Source organism: Orbicella franksi, chromosome 3 (assembly GCF_964199315.1).
Source record: "Orbicella franksi chromosome 3, jaOrbFran1.1, whole genome shotgun sequence".
Taxonomy (NCBI): domain Eukaryota; kingdom Metazoa; phylum Cnidaria; class Anthozoa; order Scleractinia; family Merulinidae; genus Orbicella; species Orbicella franksi.
In genome coordinates this window covers 17,455,661-17,480,642 of record NC_138147.1, presented here as the reverse complement: position 1 = coordinate 17,480,642, position 24,982 = coordinate 17,455,661, and the positions used below count along the sequence as shown (strand labels likewise).

Here is a 24,982-nt window from a genome sequence, read left to right as displayed (position 1 = left end):
GGTGCATATTAGCACTACTGACCGCCTGACTGAGGTATTCTAACAGTCATAATTTGTTGTTTTTTAGTGCGTCTGGGAAGTTCACAGTGTCCGGCCGTCCTACTGGCGTTACTTGAATGTCGTCACGGCCAAAAGGTTGGGGCAAACTCATTCCTCTGTTATGCATCACGCAAGTTTACAGAAAACGCAACGTGACTGTTTTGCAAGTGACTGAGCAGCGTATTATTACAGTGTGGTCTAACGAGACTCCCCAAAATAGAATCTTGAACGAAAATGAGATTAGGTCGATGTATAAAGAATGTACGAAATAGTACCGGGGTTTGATAGTTTCAGAGAGATGTTTAGCAACAGATAGGTAAAGAAGACCGGTTATAACCAGAAATTTTAATGAACATTTACGCGAATGATTTTAAAAATCACATTTCTAGAGTTTAAAGAAAGATTTCTATGCTTTCTACTGATACAAGTGTATAAATTTGATGTATACACTTGTCAAGTTATTTTAAAATGACTTTTAGGAGCTGCAAGGAAGGTTTCTGTGGGTTGTTTGGAACTACCCAACAAATATAAAATGACCCAACAGTGATATTACTTTTATAGAAACTTCGATCTAATTGAATGTACGTTGACGTTGGATTAAGTTAGATCTTATTTAGTTTTGAGTTAGATTTTTCAGTTCATAGTGCGCTTTATCAATGGCACCTTGTTTACCGCTAATCCCGCACCGAGATCTTTCGCTGTTCCTCTTGGCCGTGAGAGATCTGGGTTTAAGATTAGTCTAGTTGAAAGACTAAAATGTACACATGTCTGTGTGGTAGAAATAAAATCTATTTTTGTAACGTATATGTTGTCTCAATTGTAAACCGAGTTTGTATTTATTGTCTGCACGCAGGTTTTGTGAGTTAAACAGAGAGAAGGCAGATGAGTTATTTGGTACAGACAGCGCCAGGTTGTTTCCAAAGAAAGACTTGTACAAGTCGCTAAGGAGAAGGTAGCGGTATTGAAAGCAGTAGAATTTAGAATAAAGTGGAACTGAAAGGTTTTCATCTGAGTGTCGAAGGTAAACCTTAATTGTTTTGGTTTTGCTTTACTGCGCTTTGTGATTGGTTAAAAGAATTCGTGCCACCTGTTCAACCAATCAGATGGAAAATTTAAATCAATCACAACTTGGTCGCCCGCGTTTTCCAGCGCTTTGCGCCGGTCACGTGTATCTGCATCGCCCTCTCATTGGTCATCGTGTGGTTATCGTCTGTTGTGGCTGACCAATGTAACTCGCACTCAGCTGAAAACTACTCCTCCTATAATATATAGACTACATGGCTACAAATCTATTTTAGTATTTAAAAAGAACGCTGGTAAAAATAACATGTAAGGGTAACCGGAGATTTGTTTCGTATTTTTTTTTTGCCCCCTGTACGGTCTGAAATGATAAGTCAATTATAAAAAAACCCCGGCTGCTTTGCCAGGTTTTTGTTGGAACTCGCGTTCGTAGAGTTTCGACGTTTATCAAGTTTCAAATTTTTTGTAGAACGTGGGAAGGCAATGAAGTTATATTCTATTTTAGCAAGTAGAGAATCACATTTACTCAAAATTTGAGCTATTCAGAATAGAATGTTAAAAATATTTTATACAGCAGTATGAACTTTAGTTGTAGTAGTATTGGCAACACACGCGTGCCAAGAACCATGAAAAAAATCAATTAATTAGCCATTTTATTTATTTATAACTTGACAAAATGGCAATTATACTGTAACAATTGAATTGTTATTAAACCCAGTATTAATAGACTAATCTTTTAGAAGAATACTAACTGAATTAGCGCAATCTCTTAGTAAGTGGACATGAGTAATGAAGGCGACCATGGAAATGCATTACAATAATTGTACAGCTGTTTTCGAGAAAGTTTGTCCAACAGAAGAGTAAAAGCGTACGCGGCAATGTCGAAAGGTATTATGGGTAATAATTGTTCGCGGTTGCGTAAAAAAGGAGAAAGGTATTATGGGTAATGGTAGTTAAACCTTGACTTGATTGAAGCTCAAGGTGTTTCAGCGTGAAAGGAGGAAACATTACAAACACGTGTATTCGTGCTTTCTGCTTCCTCCTTGCCGAAACACCGTGAACCTCAAGCAACGATAAACTATAACTAACTATAATACCAGTATTGTCGCATACGTTTTAATGGTTTTGTGGGAAATCCTTTGTCTAAACAGCTGAAAACAAACTTGAAAATGTAGTTTTTACCTTGGCTAGCATTCCCAGTGTAACATTTGGCGAAAGAGTTTTCATCTCTTCTTTTTTATCCGCCCGTGATGAAATTTATTACAGATTTATCAAATCGTCGGTTACAGTTCTATTTTAAGTCTCAATCTTCCCCAATCTTAGCCATTTTTGTACCTTTGGTTTATTAGTAGATCTTAAGTGATACATTTTTTTCCCTTAGTGAAATCATTCCCAGTTTTGTTTCTATATGAAGGTAATTTTGTACGTGGGAAAAACAGCTTTGTATATTAATTAAATGAATGCGCGCGCTCTGATTTGTCAGTCAGCTATGGTTTATTGTGCCAGTAAACCCGTGGAAATTTCGCGTGTCTTCTGAATTATTTATATAAAAGCAATAGACCACAAGTTTCTATGGTTTAGAGACATCATAAACCACTTGGGATGTTGGAAGAACACTCGAAGAATTCGTAAATCATTCGCCTGGGGCTCGTGATTTACGAATTCTTCTCGTGTTCTTCCAACATCCCGCGTGGTTTATCAGCCTATAAACCATAAAAACCTTGTGGTCTATTGCTTGATAATTCGAAGGCGATTTCGTTCCAAGTACCTTCGTATCTTCGTTAATTTCACTGAGTTTCTAAAAAACGACAACAAACACTGTCCAGCAGTTCTTCAGCATTATTGTCAAAACGCTTGTCGAAATCACGGAACAAAAATTCAGAAGACAATGGAAAATAGCGTTTTTGCTTTGAACACCTATTTTCGTAATTGATAGTTATATATTTTTTGTAGTGATCTTTAGTGAATGAAATAAAAATCTCACGAGTATCGTACGGAAATAGCTTTTTTATTGAAGAATTATGTGTCCTTTGTTCATTTGTAATTTTGTTCACTGATTGCTTGATTGATTGATCGATCGATGGTCGATTGATTGATGGTTTTTGGCCGGCTTATTGGTTGACTGATTGATTGATAGATTGATTGATTGATTATGTCATGCGAAAAGAACTAAACAGCAGAATGATGGCTTTCCACGTGCTTTATACATCTTGGTGGAATTTTAAGCCATTCTTCGCCAAAATACAAGGTAAAATTATAAAAATAGACCCACATCAGGGATTGCGGCTTTTGTTCGCGCAAGCTACTTGAATGTTTCTGATACTTTTAGTCATCTCCCAGCTTCCTAGCTTGCCCGAAGACTCTCCTACCACCTTAACACCTTTCTTTTACTCTCATGTGGGCAGCACAACAGCTGAAAAATCGGTGTAAAATGAAAACCTTACAGGAAATTCAAGGAGTTACTTGTTTCGCAACAAATTTCGGGCGTGCTACCGTTGCCTGTTGCTGTATACGTGTGATTTTTATCGTGCCAGTGCGATGCGATCTTGGACGGAAACGGGTGGGATGGTCGCATGGATAATAGCGATTGAAGTAGATTTAAATACGGTTGTAAAGATTGTAAGAGGATTACAATGAGTTTGAACCTGAGTTATTTACACCTTGGTACATTTAATAGACATCTTCGCATTAAAAGAGCGTGATATTTTCCCGTTCTTCGTTAGATGGAGGTGGTAAATTTTCGTTGTCGCTCTCTGGACTTGAAACTAACTCACATATTTCGCTACAGCTTTTCCCAGAGACATACTCAACCTGTTTGAATAGTTAACGGCGATGCTTGAAAACCGAGTATTAATTATCAAAAGACGGCGTCTCTGGCGGGAATACTTAAATTCCCCATTTAACATAAGAAACGATGTTGATGGTTAATTTTCAGTCGAACACTCAAAAGTGGGCGTCAACCTCCTAAACATCTTCCGAGTGCAGCTTAATCCATGCAATGAAATGACACCACACGGATAAAGAGAACATTTCTGACCTCCGTAAAATTTTGGCCCACGAGTTCCGTAACACTGCTCAACTTACACCTAACCTTTACGTTCCGAAGGCTCAGTTTAAGGACGTTCGCACTAATCCTCCGTAGGAAAAAGATGGCGACTGGTACATTTACCCACAGTTCTTAGCGCACGACAACTTTAAAAACGTTTATGAAAACGTACAGAAAAGGTATAAAATCTTCAAACCCAGGCTACTCAATGTTCTTTGTACAGGGACAAATCTTATAAACATTTGGCTTTCTTAGTGCCTTATAGGCTGTGTTAGGTTCGCAAGGCATTGTGGTAAAATGTACAGCCGCCATCTTGGACGTTCGGTAACCCCTACTTTTCTTCCCAGAAACAGGTTTTATTTACAATTATCTTCACATTGTCCTAAAATGAACAAAAAACCGATGTGGGAAGTTAAAAAAATTTTTTCAAGATTTCTGTCCACGGGACATCGAATCCTGCCATCTTGCGGCTGCAAGGCGCGTGAAACTATGGTCGCTAAATGCGAACTTGTTCTTTAAGAAACTTCACCAGTTGACTAAATTCACTTAATAGGCCCACTTAACAATATTTGGAAGAGAACATTTCACTTCAAAGATCTAATTGCAATATTTTTGGGCTTACAGACACTGTGGCCTTATTCGCTAACGAAGCCCGATTTTTTCAGATTTAGGCTGTTCTTCCGGGCATGTTCTCTCCAAAACGAAGTAGGTGAACCCCATTGTTTTTCACATTTCTGACATAACTAAATCATAATCTTACAGTGGTAAAAGTCTCAGAAAAAAATCAGTGTTGGAAAATTTTTGCGCGAACGTCCTTAAATAAGCCAGTTTCGATGTTGAGATGTAGACATTATTCTCTTATCTAGTACAGAAGACTTGGTTTGAAATTGTTTCCAACGTGAACATTAGTTGTTGATCGAGGTTGATTGACTTGACTGAGAATTTTAAAGGAAAGTTCATTAATACATTATTTTATTTTTCTGTCGTAATTTTTTTTTTAATTTTCATCTTTTATCTTTTAACTTACTAAACAAGTATAAGCTACGAGGTTGGACGGGATTAAATGATGGGTGTAACTTCACGGAAATGATTATCCAGGAAAGATTTGCTCCGGATACACTGAGTGGGTTTTAATCCCATTTTTCTGGGGATTACTTGAGCAACACCCATTATTGTTAACTTCTACATAAATTTTATTTTGTTATTTGTCGCTAACGTCATCCAAAAACTTGGTTAGTACATTTTACAAATGACAGACAATGTAAACTTTCAATCTCGCAGGATTACAGAAATAGTTTTTCAAGCACGTAACTAAATAGACGCAAATATGTGATTTTCTTTACAAAATAACTAAAAGAAAAACCTCAACTAAAGAAATTTTAGGGGCCTTTGATCGGACTAATAATTTTCTCAGAAGAGTTTCGGACGTTTAAAAGGAAATTTCAAACGAAGTTTTCCGATGCCATTGATTATCCCGTCAAAAGCCAAAAGGCGCCTATTTGCAAAAAAGTACTCCCAACTTTTGTCTCCCCGGTCGGCCGGGATAGTCCATCGTGAGATTTTCATATTCAGTGCCTCAAACTTGATCTTTTTACCGACGCCGCCTGAAAATGTCCTTATTTTGAATTCTTTGTGATATACCTCTCATTACTTTTTTGTTACGGAAAAAGAACAAGTCATTCTTTGGGCGAGCCTGCGTGAGAACACAAAAACAGCGCGCGCGTTTCGCTTTTCGCGCTCTGCGCCGCTGCAGGCTAAGCGCGCGTGGGAAAGTTTGCAACAGAGCGACCGTAGAGAGGAACTTGGGACGAGCCGAACAACAACAACAACAATCTTTATTTCGTGCCCAGAAAACTTTTACAGTAAAAATAAATACATGCAATGTGAAAAAATAACAATGAAAAACAGAGCACAGCCACTTAGAAATAGCTAAGGCTAATCGAGCTAAGTGGCTGGGCCAAGCGGGAAAAAAAATATTACAATAAAGTTACAGAATATAAAACAGGACACGATTTCATTCACACACACACGCAGACACACACACACATACAGAGAACGAAAAAAGGAAAAAATGAGTGTGCACACAAAAAAAAAAAAAATGAAAAATTAAAGTACATCAATGTACCAGTCAGTAGTTGGAGATAATCAATTCTTTTAAGAGATTTTTGAAGCAAGCACGACTCTTAGATTTAAGTGAGTCATCAGTGGAATTCCAAACTTTAGCACCGAAAAAACGCATGTTAAATTTGCCGTAATTAGTCCTAGCTTTTGGCAGATAGTATGAAATCTTACTCGCCAGTCTGGTTTGATATTGATGCACTTTGTTGATACTCTTAAAGAAATTATCGAAAATTAATGGCAGTCTATTAGAGTAATAGTCGTACATAAATAAAGCACTATATAAATATATTAAGTCACTTACTTTAAGTATTTTTAGGACTCCTCTCCTGATCAGAGCCTCTTCGGGCTCTGATCAGGACAGGAGTAGAGTGGCCCGTATTCCCTTCCCTTTTGTCGTTCTTTCCTTGATGTCTGGGTTATCAGTACATCGAAGGCACTTGAAACATCAGTCGTTCCCGATTTTCAAAAATGTAACTCTTTGTTTTTCAAGTGTGTTATCCGAGCTTTGTCAGCTTTTAATTTGGTAGCAAACTTTGAACAAAACTTGTGTGCCATAGTACTTGCATTCTCGAAGCTTTCACAAACTTCTCTTGAATCGCTAAGTTAAAAATCTCTCTATAAATTATACATTTCTATTTATGCTGGTTTCATGAATATGAAGGTACACCACCCTGTCGCCTGTCGGAATCCTCTTTACGGCATATTGACATCGTATTCGTTGATTAATCCTGGGAGCTTTCGTGAGCTAATAAAATTTCACGAAATAGACGTTCTGGATTCAGCGACAACAGATGGCGCCATAATCTTGGCAAAGTGCTCTATCTTGATATTTTAGCCGGAAGACGATAAACCGCTGATATTTGAGGGCGCTCGCCGCGCCGCTCGCACGTTCCGATTGTCAGGGTCAGCACCAATACCGCTCTGTCCTCTTCTATCTTCCAGTTACTCACCACAAAATTAAAACTGAAACTGCGACAGGAAACGTGAAACAGAATTGGACTGTCAAGTCTCCAAAAATAGCGATTCCTTCTACTGAACAATACTGGCAAACAACCTCAACTGCGAGAACCCTTCAGTTGGTGGTCTCTAGTCGCCAAAATTTGTCATTAAATCCCGATCAGTGAATAACGCTTGTTTATTTACCGGTGGTGAAGTTTACTCGGCTAATTATCCTTTAATTGCTAATAAGGATGAAAATTTCACTTCTCCCTACTTTGTCAAGTAGAGAGGAGACCTTCTGACTGACACCGAATTCTCCGTACTTAACTAAAAATGAATATATGCCAACCAGTAAGGAGAATTCATATTGTGCTCTAAAGACTGTGAAAGCGAAGACTACATTTCAGTTTTTCGATGTCGAAACTAATGTAATAGTGACTCTTTCTTTCAAAATCAACATTCATGTGACGTGACTACAACTGGGTTCTGTTGCTCAAAGCAGAATTGTAATATCGCTTTTCCGGGACGTTTCGCTGCAGTTTGAAGAGGTATCTACATTTGTTTTTTCACCTTGTCTTGCATTTAATTGTCCTTAACGAATCTTTTTGGTTCCTTTTGTTAATTAGCATTTTCTTTTATGAACTGAAGATTTGTTTTCGTGATAGTTCAACTCGACTTCATTTCCTAATGGATATGGTCTTCCCACACAAAGGAAAAAGCAAAGCCTGACGCCTGTGTTGCCAAAATAGAGTGCGCCTCGGGGATCTTTCAAAAGATTTGTCTGTTTTGAATCGTAGTACTTCTTTTGTTCGGTGTAAGCAATTCGAGGTAATCTTGAGATAAAAATAAAATGGATTTTAAATTACAATTAATGCCACCGTAGGGTTTAAGATGTTAAAGATATGCCTTAATGGCGAAAAAATATGCGAATAAGTAATCAAGTGTTTTAAACTGGTGTAGTGGAAGCCGCTTGAAGATGTTAAGAATAATAAAAGGTTTTTTAAGTTCAAGAAATCTATTGAAATCCGCTCTCATCCGATTTATTTCGATTAGTATAGAAGCTTTTTAGTGGCGGCGGATTTTCGAGTAGTCACCCTCGCTGTTTTTTGACAAAAGAATGCGAATACTAGGAATAAAGGATCATTTCTATCGTGTTTACATTTATCTCCCAATTGCACGGACGTGTATGTGGTTTCCTGAAACTAAGTTCGTATACGTGCAATTATTTACCGATCATGCAATAAATGTCGTAACTCGAGATATGAAAAGTGATAGTACAGGCAGTCAATTCTAATCGCTCCTAGCTAAAGGAAGAGCTTGAAATCGTCATTTTCGCCCTTGTTTTAAAATCTTTCCTGAAATTTTATCGCTTATGCACATACGAACAACCGTCAAAGGGGAAACCAGATGATTAGAGTCCCCCAAAGGTCAAACTCTATCGATCGAACCAAATGTTTTATACCTGTTTTAGCTCTTTTCGTCAAGGAGGCATTCAGACCTTATAACAACAATCTCGAGTTCCGTTCTGATTGCCACTGATAGGTTTTTTTGCCTTTTGTCGATATCTGCCGTCTTATTTTTTCGCCAAGAATAATATCACCCTTGGACAAGATGATATTACCCTTGAGAGCGGAAACCATACGCCACTAGAGAAATATTTATGGGCAATGCAGTTTTGAGACCGGAGACACTTAAACAAGACGCGAGATGTGAAAGCTTCGGGGCTTGGCGAGCGACCTGTTTCGTGGTAGCCCCTTGAGCATGCACTTATCAAACGATTGTTTGAGTTGGTTTATGAAATGATTAATTGGATTGAAATCAAAGAAGCCGGCTATGTGCATGGCGTAGCTGGTCTTCGTTTCATCACAGTTGTGTTTTTGAAAATCTGCTCCACTCCCTCTTTCAGTTCAGAGTAGTTTTGTCTGCGCGGTTTCAATATCGCGACATGTGGAATCTTTCGTAAATGCCCAAAACAAAAAAAAGCGTTGGTGGCAATATTTATTTCTCAATGACAGCTAAATGAAATATCTCATTGAAAAAAAAATCGCCGAGATCTCAGATGACATGGAAATCAAGCATAGCCGTCCATATTCCTAGAGGGACATAGACGATCTTAACATGAGGACGCCATACTTTCAAAGTGAAGGACTTTTTTATGCAGAAAAAACAAAGACGTATGCTGATAGTCTCAAGCTGTGAATGACTAATCTACGCGCATTAGCTGAATAGCACGATGAATTTTATATGTCAGATATAAATACTGTTTAATAATTGAAAGAAAAAGCATGGTAATTTACATTTCGGTAATACAAGCTCTGAAACTGGCGTTATCCGTGAACTTTTAGCTGTTAAACGGCGATAAGATTGGAAACGGCCAGCGCTGCAGCACATTACTAATATACCACGGGTGATTGCTTTTCTACATGTAAACCTGGCTCGAATTAAGCAATTAGGACTGTTGACAACCTAGAGAAAATATGAATTGCAAATACGTTCTTTTCAGTAATTACAATCGGCCCCTCCTGGGCGAAAAATCCACATAGCAAAAGTTAACAACTAACAACAACCATTCGCAGCATGAACTCTGCCAAAACACCGCTTACTGTTATCTTAGACCGTTTAAAAGTGTATTGTACAGTTAAAAGTCGTAAAATTTCTCGCCTCATTTAGTTAAGGAAACTCTTAACGCTGTTATCGCTCATAACCGAATCATTTGGCAAGACTCAGTTAAGGCGAGTGTTATTGTCCTTGTCTCGGGGCTAAAAGCGAAGTGAAACAACTTGCTATGAAGAATCTTCTTTCCAGACACAAGAATGTGCGTGAATTGTGCTTGTATCTTTTCTCTGTGTTTTGATGTTCAACAAACCTTTTCATCAATACGATTCTTTACTCAAGTGGAAGTAATTAAATCCGCAGGACATAACACGATCTCAAGTTTTGTTCCAGCGTCGTTTCGATGGAACGCCGCTAAATGTAATCTATTACGCGGGCGCGGAGTCTGTGTGTTTTGAAGCTCTTTTGGTTTTCCCGTCGCGCTTTCTTACGTAGCATTTGTCGGTGAAGCAACCAGGCTCATTTTTCCTTCCTTCAAGGCGTGTTAATATCATAGTTCCTAATCTCGTAAATCGGCCATCTGAACCGTGTGAAGGTGTCAAATGCGTAACGCTGATCTGTTTTCTTTAAGGAAAATTTCTATCCGCGGCCTTCGCGGCAGTGTTTTTGTTTTCACCGCGCGGTCAGACGAGATATTTCCCCGTCTTTTTTTTCTCACACAGAAGCGCCCGCCGCAACACTGCTCGCTTTGCTCTGAGGCAAACTCGACAAAGGAACAGGCAGCGAGGTAACAGCTGTTGAAGAGCTTTGCGAGCAAGGGACTGGCGCGTTAAAAGCGTAGGTCATAGGGTTTGCTGCGCTCTTTTGATTCGATTTGAAACTGTTCGTCGACTGCTGTGATGTTAGGGGTTTCTTCTCGGCGGATTTCTCGGCACTCCCTTCGCATTTTTTCCGGTAAAACGTACGCCAAGACTGGCACGTTTTCGTAGACCAAATCCACATGTTCGATGTAATGCCGACCGCTAACAGCATAAAGTACTTTACGGTGAAAAGTTCTACACTAGGACCTTGTTCCTCCATGCATGCCTCGTCCCCTTGACATCGCAACACGTTCATTCTCCATCGCTCCATGTTTGCGTGCTCGTAGAAGTAGCAAGCGACCACGGAAGTGACGGGCACGGTGTACAAAATGGAAAACACCCCGATTCTGACCATCAACTTCTCGAGTTTGTTTGTGTCAGTCTCTTTGTTTTTCAAAACTGTGCGAATACGAAACAGCGCAATGAAGCCCGCCAAGAGAAATAGCGTTCCAACAATGAGATAAAAACATAACGGAGCGAGAACATACCCCCCGAGGTTTTTCTGGTCACTGTTGCCCACATAGCAGATCCCAGTTAGTTCATCAGCGTCTACTTTTCTCAGGATAAGCACGATGATGGTTTGTACAGCGGGCACAGTCCAGGCAACTACATGAAAAAACGTAGCCTTCGCTTCTATGGCTTCCTGTCCCCACTTCAATCCCGCGGCCAGAAACCAGGCAAATGTTAACGCCACCCACCAGAGCGCTGAAGCCATTCCGAAGTAATAGAGCATGAGAAAGACAACTGAGCAGCCAGCATGGTCTGCAATATTCATGCCTGCCGCGACCACATGATGGTTGGCCTTGTCGCAAATAATGTTCTCTGTGCCCGCTATTGCGCGCACTATGAAGGCGATCGAGTAGAGATTGTAACACAGGGACAAGAAAATAATTGGCCTTTCGGGGTATTTAAACCTTGTTGTGTCGATTGCGAACGTTAGGACGGTAAATGCAGTCGAAATGAAACAAAATATCGACCAGACCGTGACCCATGTCTCCACAAACCGTCTGTTGCTTGTAGTAAAGTACACGTCTTCTCCACACTTAGGAACACACATGTCGTATTTCTCGACCGTGACAAACTTCGCAGCAAGAGGGTTTGTCGAGTCGTTTTTGCATAAAGAAGGAATGCTGACGGCCCCGATATCGGTTTGATTGGGTGATAGTTGGCCTGTATCTTTCCTTGTAGTCGGAGGAACTGTTGAGTGATCCCACGCTCCGGGTTTTTGTAATTGTTTCAACACTTCTTTGTATTTTGGATCCAAGGAGTCGAAATTATTCCAGAATTCCGTCATGTTCACGGATTGGTGTTTCAAGTCCGGAGCAGCCATGCACAATTTGCTAGGGTCGCTCTTGGCTCGTGGATCACCTTGGAACGGCATTTGACTGCAATCCAGTGTATCGGGCCAGTCAAACCCGAACTTCTTCATCACTGGTGTACAGCCATTGCGCGCAGCTTCGCACATCGATCTACAAGAGTAGATCGGATGATCAAGTCCTTCAGAGCACATCGGCGCGAACACAGAGCACAGAAAAAAACGCAACTGTGGCGCGCAGTTCACCGCCACGAGCGGAGTGAATTCGTGAATTTTTTCAGCCGCTTCTTTCTGTGTCTCCTGCCCAAAAAAATTGGGAAAACCCGTCGTGTTGTAGCCAAGGTTCGTGCAAAGTGGAATGGTGATTTTTTCACATTTTGATTTTTTCCCCTGTAATCCTGGCATACAGACGAGGAGTAAGGTGAACAGTGGACCCACAGAACGGCTCAAAAGCCACGTCGATCTCGTCGGTTGCTTCATCTCTTTGTTAAAAGACTGAACTAACAAGAAACTTATCCGTCACTTCACAGAGAAAAGCCGCAACTGCAAGTAATATCCATTGATGACTCTCATTCGTTATTTGCTTTGAAATTGTAAATGTCAAACCTCGCCATGCCTGCTGCGCCTGTCGAACTGTCAATCACCTCTTTGTTTTCGAGACAGGTGGTCTGTTACCATGGCTCCTTCTCGTCGGAGAGCCAATCAGAATTATGTAAATCGGAATGAAAGGCTGCCGCAAAAATGAGCTAGATGAAAGCGCGACGACGCAATTTGCGGTCTTTGTCGGGGCGTTCTTAGCGATGTAATAATACACGTCCATCGGAAATTGTTCTGATTTTTAATATTCAGGAAGCGCTTCTGTTGGAGGTTTCAGCAAGTTATTAAAATGCATTTATGCCATGTTTTCCAATTATCACCGAAAAACGTTTTCCCTGAGGAATTCTAATTAACCTCTGTTTTGGATTCTGTTCATTGGTGATAAGGTCCGTTTCGAGCCAATTGCTTGCCAGGACGCAATCAAATGTTGCACGTCGCGTTTCTCTGACAACACAACAAGCGAGAAGGTTGTAAATGAAATCTTTGGATTCGTACGTTTAACAGCTCTTTGTCTCTGACTGTGTCAAATCAGTACGTTTTACCGAATAAGCGAGGCTCGAATTAAGAGGGTTAATGAACTCCTCGGTTTTTTTTTTTTATGAGGTGTGTATGGAGATAAATTATGCTGTTCTGTTGTGCCACTTGTTATTATATTGTGGCGGGCGAGATCCTTTCTCTATTCTTGTCTGACAAGGCGTGACTTCAAAGACGGCTTTCAAAAAAATCTTTCCGCCTGAATAAACAACTAATTTTGTTGAACTGATTCCACACAAAGTGCGCAAATGAAATATGCGTGGCAACATTGTGAGCCTAATTGTCCAGAAAGCCCGTGCGATTAACGTTTTTCCCGCACGTATTTGCGATCAAACTTATTGCTATTTTCCAGCCTCTCTCTGCACCCTGTTCAATGTTCTTGGTATCGGTTTAATTGAGGCATTAAACTTGAATGAGAGCGCCAAGCCCGGGCAAACAAACGACCCTTAATTGAATACCGCCAAAGATTTCAAAGCACGATATTCTGTTGATAAATCCACGCTGATTGAAATTCATGTTGTGTCATTGATAAAACGCGCCGATTTCACGATCTGTCCTCCTGTGAGTCGCGTTGTTCCTAATTTGTTTTGATTCAAAACAAATCTTTGTTACTAAAAGGCTTCACAGAAAAGCCGATGTTTTGCCTCAGTCTTTTGCTTGTGATAAATTAGATCTTGATATATTTCTAAAGCAATCGCTTTGTTTTATTGTTTACAAGAATCCAATCTATATTTATGCCCCGGAGAAAAGAAATTTTGAAAGCCAGAGTATAAATACCTTGCTTTAATTAAGACAGTTTATTTTGTTGTCGTGCAATGTCATGAAAGACGTAAAAAAAAGTTGGAAAGTCTTTGGTTTTGGCTTGTTAGCATTTGTTGGTTCTTTTTTTTTTTCTATTTACTTTTTGGGAAGTTCAACATTAACTCTATAAACGAGTATTTTTCATGTCGCTCTCAACTAAAAAATATGAGAAACTTAACATTGTTTTTGTAAAAATAAATTCAGCTTCATGTTTTCCTCTAGCAAATAACACAGTGATTTAGAGTTCCGAAACGGAAAATAGTTATTGGAGAAAATTTGCACTTTGTAAACGTCCCGGCAACCAAATGTTCTTGAAGAAAAAAGGCGAACAAACAAGCAACCAGACAGATAAACAAATAAACAAATGAATAAACAGATGAGTAAATATATAAGCAATAGACAGAATATTGTGTAGAAAAATGAAAGTATAAACAAAGCAAAAACTAAATGTTGTTCGAAAATACTTTCAAATAGTTTGAAAACTTTTCTACCGTTATTCTGAGCTAGTTTGTAATATTGTAAAACCTTACCCTCACAAATATAACCCACATCAAATTTGAAGTGAATGAATAGCGAAAAAATCAAATAGGTTTATGCTATACTTAACAGTCAAGGCATGCAGGCTATTTAATAATTCAATTAATAAAATTAAAAAACGTTATCCTGGACTAATTATGGAATAGACAGGCTATAAAAGGTTAATTAGTCCCCCGGTGACAAATGAAAAGACAATTAACGATGCCAGTTTGTGACTTATTTGAACTTGAGCAACATTGATGTTGTCTTGGAGAAACAATTTTCTGTTATCAAAATACTCGTCCTTTGTTAGAGTTGTAGAATCTAAAACTTTTCTGTCAAAATGGCAAGGTTAGTTCGAGTAATTGAGCAGCAAAAGAGAAATGGAAAAAGGCAACTTCGATTTAAATACATACACAGATTAAATACTGCACGTGCATAATATGAAAATAGACGAAAACAGAGAGGACCCAGAGAGAACACGTTGGAGTAATATTCATGCCCCAGGCAAAATCCCATGTCTGCCCTCTAATAAGAAAATTATCTACCCCATAGGTAGTCCCGCTCTCCGGTGGTTGTTATCAACACAAGGCATTTCGTGCACTGGTTTTATCTTATCAGTAATGATTCTTTAGCTGTGTTGAAATATGGAGTACAGGCAAGTGTGTTCATATCAAAGTTTCTGATAACAGGAAGAAGACACTGAGTGCTGGTTGTATTCCTTGAATTCCGTTTCTTGAAAATGTTACCGGTGTGCTGAGGGAATATTTCGTAAGATTTCCCACTGATGCCGAGACAGATTGGAGTAAATCTCTGTTCTCCATCTTTGCGATAAAACCGGCAAGTCTTCGCTCTTTTCAGGTAACTCGTCAGCTAATTCCTTTTTTTCCTCTCTTTTTTCCTGTGTGGTTAACTTTGTTTTGACTTCAAGAGTAACATAGTCAAAACAGCTTCAATCTATGATTCCTATATGGCGGAATTGTGATAAAACCTGACAGCATACGAGCAAAGTTGCAGACCATATGCTTCGCAGGCTTGTTTACAAAGGGCGAATTCTTTTGTCATCGATAAATTGGCTTGCGGTTATGCAGAAAGACTTTTTGCCCTTCTTAACCAAGTTCTGTTTTTTATTAGAAAATTAGCGGTCGCGGTTTGGCAACATATCCCAGGCGCATGCTATCAATTGGTCGAGTACTTTTCGAAGTTTCTCAGACAAACTCGTCACTAAGTCGGATTAGTAACCTTGTGGAAATCAATATCTTTGTGAAACAACCAAGAGATTAGCTCTATGTTAGTAGTTTAGCAGCACTAACAAACAAGAAATATGTATTTAAACTGGACCGTTAATTTTGATCGTCTGTTTCCTCATTGGGTTTCGCACTTCCTTTGCAAACTAATATTCAAATTTTTTACAGGTTATTGTCTCAAAATTCAATAACTCTTCAAAGTTGTGCCCTCAATGTTCACGGAGGTAAATGACGTGACGGTGGAGTTCTCGCTTTGAATCTTCTACATTTTTCGTTGATATTTGTTGAACACAAGAGAAAGACAGAGAGAACAGTATTGGCCATGTACAACAGTGGCGACAGTAACAATTTTTTTAGCGTTAACGTGACTTGAATTGGTTACTTCTGCCATGCAAAATTAATTATAAGCATTATAGTGTGTCGTATTTCCGTGCAGCCATGTTGTAACACTTAAATCAAGGTTCCTGTGAGCGCGTTCAAGCAAGTTTCTAATCCGTGATGAAAATCATTGGTAGCAATTACCATGGCAGGTATCTCACCCTCTCTTACTATCCACTAAAACAAAATCAAATTTATCATCTGTCGTCTGTATTTTGTGTTGGTAGATAGTTAATCCCACATGAGGTATTTGTAGATAAGTAATTGCCTGCAGAAGTTCGAAGGCCACTAGCTAATAATTACAAAGTGACCACAAGAGACCATGATCTAACCTCATTTTCTCTTGGTGACCAGATCAACAACATCAAAAACAACATCAAAAACAACATCAAATTTATCATCTGTCGTCTGTAAAGTGGAATTCTCATGAAATGGAATAATACAAATCCAACAAAAATAATACCACCTCATCAAAGTACTTCGGCTTTTTAGCAGTCCATAATTGAGGTATTCCCCGACAAGTCCTCTGTTAATTACTGTAAACTTAACACTCCAATTTTAAATTTTCACGAAATCTTCACTTCTCCTTCCATCTCTTTCTCTCTTTACCAATAGCTGGCTTTCATCATTAGATAGATAAAAGTTTTGTTTTCTATATGATTTAGCACGGTTGCCCATCGTTAATCCCCTCTAGATTTTTATGCAATCTGTAAAGGTGGTCAGTAGATAAGTAGAGAAAGGGCTCACAAACCATATCTAAACCTGAAGAAGGCTGGTGTGGCCAGTCGAAATATTGTTTTCAAATATTACATTATGTCAGCCTTGCAGTAGTATTTGACTTATCATCGTTTCACTTTTCATGTTTGGCTGAATAGATCTCCTGTGAGATCCAACGTTCAATCAAGCAGGATCTTCGTTCACGGCTTTGCAGTTTGTTTAGTCTTTTAAATCAACGTTTTTTTGGATGACCTTCAGACGAGAAAGATGAAATATTCATTATGTCTCGAGCATGGGACGAAGATAATATCTGAGTCCGGCATGACCTCCCAGATTCCGATCGGGAACTCCGACCACTGAAATTTTTTTCTCACCTAAGTTTTTACATAATTTTTTGGGGTGAGAAGCAGCTTGTGCAACAATTTTTTTCAGTGAAACACAGGAACTGGAAAGTAGAAAGCACTTGCTCGATTTTTTTCTTCCCCATGGCTTCCCTTGCACGATTTTTTTTCAGCAGTTTTTACTGTGCAGGAATTGTCCAACACCAGTCCGCCCCCCCCCCCCCCTTCCCTCTTTCCGGTCAATAAAATAATGCCGGGTCAATACCTAAGATGTTGAGAAGCAGGGGGTAAATTCTTACTGAGTAACTAAAGTTAAGAGCAATTGTAGCTAATTGTACTAAGAGGAGTGCAGTCGGCTCTGACAGACTTTGCTTATCTGTCCATTCCTGTTGCACATATAATAGGATTAAAATAGTAGATGCCAGAAACTATGATCTAGATATATAGTCTCTTGGTAGATGTATAACTCCTCAGACTAACCTAAAATGTTGAACAATTTTTGAAGATGAAGAAGACCAGCCCTCCCGCGGCGCGCTTTGATTGTAGCGCGAATCCATCATTAATTCAAGGGAAGGCGGAGTTTTATTTATCTTTACACTCCGACCAAGAGTAGCTGCAATGTTGCTTTGATTATCTGCTAATGTTTCTCGAAATTATCAGTTCATTAAATAATTATCGGCTATGAAATGATAAGATAACATTTGTTTTAATACTTACAATGACAACTGCTTCAACAGCTGTTCAAGTGAGCGTAGTCGTCTCAGTTCATTTTATGATTTCTAGTGAGTCTGGCAGAAGAAACACAGATATAAACTGCATAAAAACTGTTAAAGTATACCGAGAGATATATATTATAAACTCTTCACAATATCCTTCGCGAAATATGAAAGATCAAAGTTCCAGTAACGTTTGATTGAAAGATTTGATTGAAGATAAAATAGATCTGCCAGAATCATGAAATCCTTATCTTAATCTTAAATGAAAAAATGCAATATTTGCAAAAGACGTTTTGCCCTGATAAATCGAGTAATGTTTGAAAACACTCGAAAGCCATGCAGTCACTTCAGGGCTGGCCGTGCGTTTCGTATTATTTGAAAGTTGAGATATCACATGAAGTGACAAGACAGGAGGTAATCTCTTGGAGCAGAAATACAGAACAGGTTTCCTAGTGTGAAACGATCAAAACAAGGACTTATAAAAAACAGTCATTTGGGGTTAGGTTCAAGCAGAGACACTGTGGGAGGTGCGGTGACCTCATACTTAGTGCGCTCGACTCCGGATCCAGCGGTCCCGATTTGAGCCCTGGCGGGAGACATTGCGTTGTGTCTTTGGGAAGACGCTTCACTCTTTCACAGTCCCTCTCTCCACCCAGGTGTATAAATGGGTACCGACGTATTTAAAGCCGGAGGTGTAACCCTGCGATGGACAAGTATCTCATCCAAGGGAGAGGGTAGAAATAGTCTTAGAACCTTCATGCTACTTAGATCTCGGAGCTAAGCACCGACCTGATGGACCAGTTAGCTCGTATGCAGGTTTTACCGTACTTCTTATAAGGGGGCAACTATAGGGAATGACAGATTTAAAATAAGTGCTACTGGCGAACCTCTGTGACTAGAAACTCCATTTATTAGAACCTTTCATTTGTCTTGCAGCGCAGAACTGTCTCGTTAGTAATTCATGCCGCTCTGGTGTAAAGCCATGACACTGCTCGTAAAACCATCTTTTCAGTTACTTTTTCCTTCGTATTTCGCTCTCTGAGTACTTTAGTAACCAGACCTCCAAAATGGCTGCTCTTCTTCCCGCCCCACCCCAGATTGTGTGACGATGTTTAAACTGAACCTTAACGACTAAAAATGACTGTCATAGCTGTTTAACGTTTGACGATTGCAATCGGGAAGACCAGCAGTCCAAGGAAATGATGACCCACCACTGAAATCAGGAACCCATGAAGATAATAACAGAAGAACAAGTCTATACACCCAACGTGATCAGTGTGCAAACGCAACACGAGTGGATAGGTTTTCTTAGACTCAAACGATGACACACTCTCTTATGCTAAGGGTATCCGCTCAATTATGGGCGGAGGTTTCACTGTATTTAAAACTATAAACAGCCCGTGAAAACATTTTATTGCCACAAATTCAAGGTCTTGATCGGTGTAGATTGGATTTCGTAATCTGCTTAGTGACCTTAGAGCGTCTGCGAGTGATTTAGCTTCAAATACTTTTACATCCTGGGGATTATAAAACGGGAGTCAACAGATGATAAATGCGATGTTGTTTATGTGGATGAGACTAAAAGGATAATAGGATTTTCATCGTGGATTAGAAACTTGAACGTGATTAAAAGCGTAATTTTAATCTGTAGTGACAAGAGCGGTTCAAATGAGGCCATAAATGATCAAAACGTCATCCATTTTGTACCAAGTTGATTTTGTCATTAATCTGTCTTGTTTAAAGGGCGGTTTCCCGAACAGAGTGTCGAAATTAATCAGGCAATTACTTTGGGTTTGGTTTTACTACGGCAACGGTTTGAGATTTCCTGTAGTTTTATTGGTTTTTATTGGTTTGGTCTTGGTTTTACGACACTCAATTAAAAACCGCTTTAAGCCGAGACAGCTAAAAGGGATTAGAGAAAATGGCGCAAATTTCTCCGGCACACAGATTTAAAGAACACTATGAGAACTTGACACTTAAATGTCCAAAGTAAATCGGATTTGCGTTAGTTTTGCATCCACTACGCTAAGCGATTGGCTTAATGAAAAGCTCGGCCACTCCGTCATCCAATCAGAAGCAAAACCAAAGCCAATCGTGACTCGCTCGGACACATGTTTTTGCTCAGTTCAAGTTTTGATTGGTTCACTGGTTTGTCTGCCTCCTTTGTGACTGGCCTGTGTGATTACTGTGGTTTTTCGTTTACCGACACTCGATTGAAAACCGTTCTAAATTGTAAGTTATTAGTTTTTGTTGCAGTTCACTTACTAGAAGAGCCGTTATAGGAGACCCAAGATTTCCGGGAACACAAGTTTTAAGTTAACATTTAATTTCAATTTTAATTCATCAATCACTGTGCGGGCTGGACCTGGGCTACATATGTTCCACGATATGCACAAAAAGCTGACAGACTGTTCAGAAAATTAAATCAAGGCCAAAAGTCAGCTTGTATGATCAGGAAACAGTTTGTTGGTGACACGAACGTTCTATCTAAAATAGGATTGGGCAACATGCGGTTAACATGTGCATTTTGAAAAATTTGTAAGGAGCTATGTCACGGTTTCTCATCTTGAAAAGTTTAGCCTGAATTTTTCAAGTTCGTCGTTCGTAATCCGTGTTAATCTTTTCCATCCTTAACCATCCTTGTTCCGTTATGGTTTATTATTATCTCTTTGGTGTTTTTCTGTCTTCAATCTTAGTGAACTACTATTTCTTCTAATATGTACTTTCTTTTGGTAGAACGTGTACATAGAAAAATTAATATCGAGTGATCCATGGCGTTGAAAATTGTGTAACCGAAACGGTAAAATTAGAATAATCTCAACTGCGAAAGAAACAAACAAATTATTGTTACGTTTTTCGTTAAAAGGAAGTATCAGGTGAGAAATATCAAGTGAGCAATTAAGAAATTGCATGATGTTAATTAAAATCAGTGTTAAAACCTAGATAACGTAACTAAGAACAGAATGTGGATGGTGCAAGGAAATCCTTGGGTAATGAAAATTATCATTAAAAACGAAGGCAACAAGGAAATGTTATTAGAAAATAATGACATTGAAATATTTGCATATTTCATCACAGGTGAAGAGTTATTACAGGTAAGTACAACGCCAGAACGAGTTAAAGATATGTCGATATAAGAGCCGGGATTAAATAATTAAATAACAACGAAGTTAATTGCCCTAGAGAACATGCAGTAGCTGGTAGTATTACACTTAGCCAAGAACTGTTTGAGGAACTTCAAATATGCCAACGAGAGTTTAGTGAAATTGAAGTTGAGGACAAATGGACTGATGGGGATAGAGGAGGAATAGTGACTGACGGAACAACTCGGCCGTTGCAACATACCGACACATGTTGCAGCAGGCGGTTATTGACCCGGCAGATAGCAATAGAGCCTCTGTAAGTGATCTACGTGAACGTTAATACAAAGGATGTAGAATTTAGCCTGTCGCGAGCGTGATTCTAAACCCTGAAGGGAGTCAAACACACGATCATCCGCGCACCGGTCTGTGAGCTGCAGGTAGACTGATGCTCGCCTAGGCCATATAGTAGGTTTCACACGTGTTTTACATACATATATTGCTAGGATCAACAATGAAAACCGCTTCCTCCTTAAGGGTTAAGGGAGCACTGAAGATGATACACTGAAATTTGAAGATCGGCCACGGAACAAAAAAACCCCGAAGAATCTACTGGCAAGAGCTTGGGACAAATAAAAAATTAGTTTTACCAAACATAGTCACACAGAAACACATTAGGAAAAATGTTCAGCGCCACTGTATATCCAAGACATTGAGGGAAAGGATGTTCGACAAGGCTTGGAACCCGGCACCCAGCTAACTTGTTTAAATACAGTGTAAGAGCAGTTATTAGGGAGAAAAAGGAAAAATGAGGGAGGAGGAGGGATCAAGAAACGGCCCGAAAATAAGGGAAGAGGGAGAAGCGAGGTAAAAACAAATTAGGGACATGAAATATTTCAATGTCCATTCCTCTCCCCTCAAAACTAAACCGTGTTCTTTAAAGAGTTGAAGGAGATAAGTATGTGCTACTCAAACTTAGTCCCAAGCCGTCCTCCTTGTCGACTAACGCGAAGTGTGCACAAGATTCTGGTAACGAGTTAGTCTTGACAGGCCGGTGACGTCAGCGACACAGAATTACGATGTGTATGTTTGTCGTCAGAGACTCAAGACACTGCAGTGTGCAAGCTTTCTCCTCCCTCTCTGTGTCGGGCTAGGCCATGGTCTAATTCCCCACTTGTCATTTGCGAGTTTACCTTGCTCCTGTGTCGTCACTGCTTACTCACCCCAAGATGAACCTCTTCTGACAGAGTGTATTAAACCTGAACATCTTGAAAACTACCTCATGCAGCTAGCTCGAATAAAGCATAGAGAAGAGAGTAATATTAAGTTGGCGGTAAATTTTTTGCTAGCTACATGAAGGAGCCAGCGCGTTAGTGGACTAACTGTTAAAACGAATGCAGCTAAATGTTGAGTCTCGAGAAGATTTTAAAATACTCTGTCAAGAGCACGGGATACATTCCATACATTGTACAATATCGTTTAATAAAGCAAAAATCTTACAGCATACTTGGTACATCACATGCAGCTAATAAGTTAACCTAATTAGTTTTGTTGTTTAGAAGATCCAAGAGTTATAGCTTAAGTTATTTTTGCTTTTGCAAGCAGTATTGTCTCAGTCTTGGTTACCAGTTTAAACATACATTCTTGACGCCAGTTCACTGATTATAACTCTGTGAAATGAAGATTAGGAAGCGAGGAACTCAAGCTGTCCAGTGGATGGGTATGCTGTAACTGTGAGAACTGGAAGGCTTCTTGTTTTAGTTTTAACTTTGATAGTCTTCGTTTACCAGTGGAAGTTTCTTTTTGAAGGCTAATCTCTTTGTTTTTAAGATATCTGTAAAAGAACACGGTCATCAAAGCTTCAAGGCAATTATGACAATTATAATAAGGACCATTTTTGTGTGATAGAGAGATACAGAGCGATATGTCTTGCAACGTCTTAACGACAACACTATTGAAGCATGACAACAACTGTTCAAGCAGACATGTCTGAAAGCCAATCAATCAGATATTTACTGTACTTTAAAGACTTTCGGGTGCCTTTCTAAATCCAACGCTGAAACTGCTCTAAGGAACTGAGATACCTTTTTGTGTAGGTAAGGTACCTCCCAAGATGGAGAGCACCCCTGCAAGAGGGACACCTTTCTAAGGGTGACTCTTCCTTAGAGTGGACATCTCACCACAAAGAACACTTTTCTAAGGACTACACTTTTCCAAGAAAAATATCTCTTAAAGGAGGAAACTTTACAAAGGGAAATACCCCAACGGAAGACACTTTTCAAAGGAGTTCAGCTGTCTATAAGGTAGACCCCTCGGACAGCAAACATTCCGGCCCAAGGAGTGAAAAGGTCTCAGTTGCTCACTTCCCGAGAGGGCAACGCACAGCCTCAAGAAGAGCTTCTGTTATTAAACTTTCCAGCAAAGAAGAAGACAGAAAAGGAGAAATGAGGAAGGGTTATGATGGCCGGGTGAAGAAAGCTGTCAAAAACCGGGGCACAGTTGCTGGTCTCGAACAGTATAGTTGACTGACTTGACCTTGAATCTAGTTCAATGCACCTTAGTGGGTAATTTTTTGTTAAGATCGTATCATAAAAAATCAGAAGTTCAACCAATTAATTATATCAGAAGATTGCAGATTTAGAAATATGATGGCTATTTGAGCGTTCGAAAAGGCAAAACAAAATGAGGATCGTATAGCAAGTTTCAGGAACCCTGTAACCCATGTAACGACGGAGCCGGAAGCTCCAGATTTCCGTTGCCTGCAAACCCAATTATATTCTTTCCAGGGTAGTGGCACGTTGAAGCGATAAATGATGGATCTCACGGAGAACACTCTCCTCTGTCCTATTGGCAACTTTAATTTTATCGTGAGAGAAATCTGTACTAACCTCACGTTTCTTTCTAGCGAGCGACATCTTTCTTCAGTAGCTTTTAGTCCAATTTCTCCAATTTTACTTTTTCGCTTCAAAGCTCGAATTTCCTCCTCCATCTGAGCCGTTCTATTGTCTATGTAAGCTCTCCAAGTCACTGGCATTGAATCAGGGAAAATTCGATGCTGAGCATGTAAACTAAAAAAGTTAGGCAAACATTAGAGCGTATTCACTCATGTGTCCAGCGGCCATGCATATTTATTGGAACAAAAGAAAGTGTTTACATAAGAAAAGAGTTCAACTCCCACAGGATTGGTTTGATACACCAACATGGCCGCCGTGTCATTGTTTTGGAACACCAATATGGCTGCCATGACGTCATGTGCATGCGCTCCATTGGCTATTTCCGAGTTGCCTTTTGCCTCTGTTTCAAAACGAGTTCTCGTGCAAAACTTTTCTTATGAAAATGAGTTTGATGAAGTTATAGGTGAACCCTATTTTCATAACAATGGTTTGGCACGAAGACTCCGTTTGACACAGAGGTAGAGGACAACTCGGAAATGGTCTATTTCTGCACACATCTTTTGCTGTAAGCTGTACTGTGCAGTGTTGCTCTACGCCGTGTTTGATGTAGACTCTGTTTGTTAGATGATAAGTATATTTATATCATGCCATAGAAAGCTACAGAAAATACAGCCAATCAGAATACAGGAAAGCCGTTGTATATTTGACGGTATTACTCCCAACCTTCCCATCGTGCGCCGCGCGTATGTCGCACTGATTGAGTTACCCACTGTATTTTTCTATGGCATGGCGTAACATAGTTGCAAAGGCGAGTGTGTATACCAAGAAAATACGTGCCAAGTGGGATATTCTATGGTATACCACGAGAAAGAGTTGGATGACTGTGTGAAATCAAGCGAGCATGAAGGGTAAGACAATTAATGCCCCTTATTCGCGGTGTAATCCATCTCAAGTTATTTTTAAATCACTCTCGGTTTTGGAAATCCCAGGAGAGTCTAGAAATAGCCAATCATGTGACGCGGATTTTACCCACGTGGACAGCCCATGCGGCTTATACGCCTTTTCGTCCTCCATGGTAATGTTCGCGCGCCGCGCGCCAGAAAAAGATTGCTTTTGAAAGACGTTCACTGTGTTTGGCGCTGTAAAAGGAGAACTTATGATCACGCATATTCGTGGTTTGACTTTCCTTCGCGACGAAGCGCCGCGAACTTCAATCAAACAACGGCAAACTGTGTCTGCAGGACAACTTTTCTTCAAACAGCTGTATC

The 24,982-nt window shown here is 39.6% G+C and overlaps 3 protein-coding genes across 4 annotated transcripts in view; 1 reads left to right on the top strand and 2 right to left on the bottom strand.

Annotated features, from left to right (window-relative positions):
• The window catches only part of LOC145481597 (transmembrane protein 135-like), a 78,306-nt gene that overhangs the window by 18,332 nt on the left and 34,992 nt on the right, over positions 1-24,982 (top strand). The window contains exons 13-14 of one of the 2 annotated variants that reach the window (XM_081460110.1): positions 68-135; positions 893-3,067. The exons of the other annotated variant lie outside the window; for it this stretch is intronic. Of the exons in view, the coding sequence (XP_081316236.1) occupies positions 68-135; positions 893-995 (171 nt within the window). The 3' untranslated portion in view covers positions 996-3,067. Of the gene's footprint in view, positions 1-67; positions 136-892; positions 3,068-24,982 lie in introns of those variants that run through there. 2 annotated transcript variants of the gene reach the window in all.
• LOC145481592 (frizzled-10-B-like) lies at positions 3,134-14,170 on the bottom strand. Its single transcript, XM_081460104.1, has 2 exons — positions 4,694-14,170; positions 3,134-4,618 (listed from the first exon to the last, which is right to left on the bottom strand). The coding sequence occupies exon 1, from the start codon at positions 12,371-12,373 to the stop codon at positions 10,433-10,435; it is 1,941 nt and encodes a 646-aa protein (XP_081316230.1). The 5' UTR covers positions 12,374-14,170; the 3' UTR covers positions 3,134-4,618; positions 4,694-10,432.
• Positions 20,616-24,492, bottom strand: LOC145483090 (uncharacterized). The gene is made up of 2 exons (XM_081461702.1): positions 23,709-24,492; positions 20,616-22,654 (listed from the first exon to the last, which is right to left on the bottom strand). The coding sequence occupies exons 1-2, from the start codon at positions 23,852-23,854 to the stop codon at positions 22,483-22,485; spliced, it is 318 nt and encodes a 105-aa protein (XP_081317828.1). The 5' UTR covers positions 23,855-24,492; the 3' UTR covers positions 20,616-22,482.

Coding starts and splice junctions, on each gene's coding strand:
- LOC145481592 (XM_081460104.1), bottom strand. CDS start 12,373: ATGAAGCAACCGACGAGATCGACGTGGCTTTTGAGCCGTTCTGTGGGT.
- LOC145483090 (XM_081461702.1), bottom strand. CDS start 23,854: ATGCCAGTGACTTGGAGAGCTTACATAGACAATAGAACGGCTCAGATG. Junction 22,655..23,708: donor TCGCTAGAAAGAAACGTGAG/GTTAGTACAGAT, acceptor GTTCTTTTACAG/ATATCTTAAAAACAAAGAGA.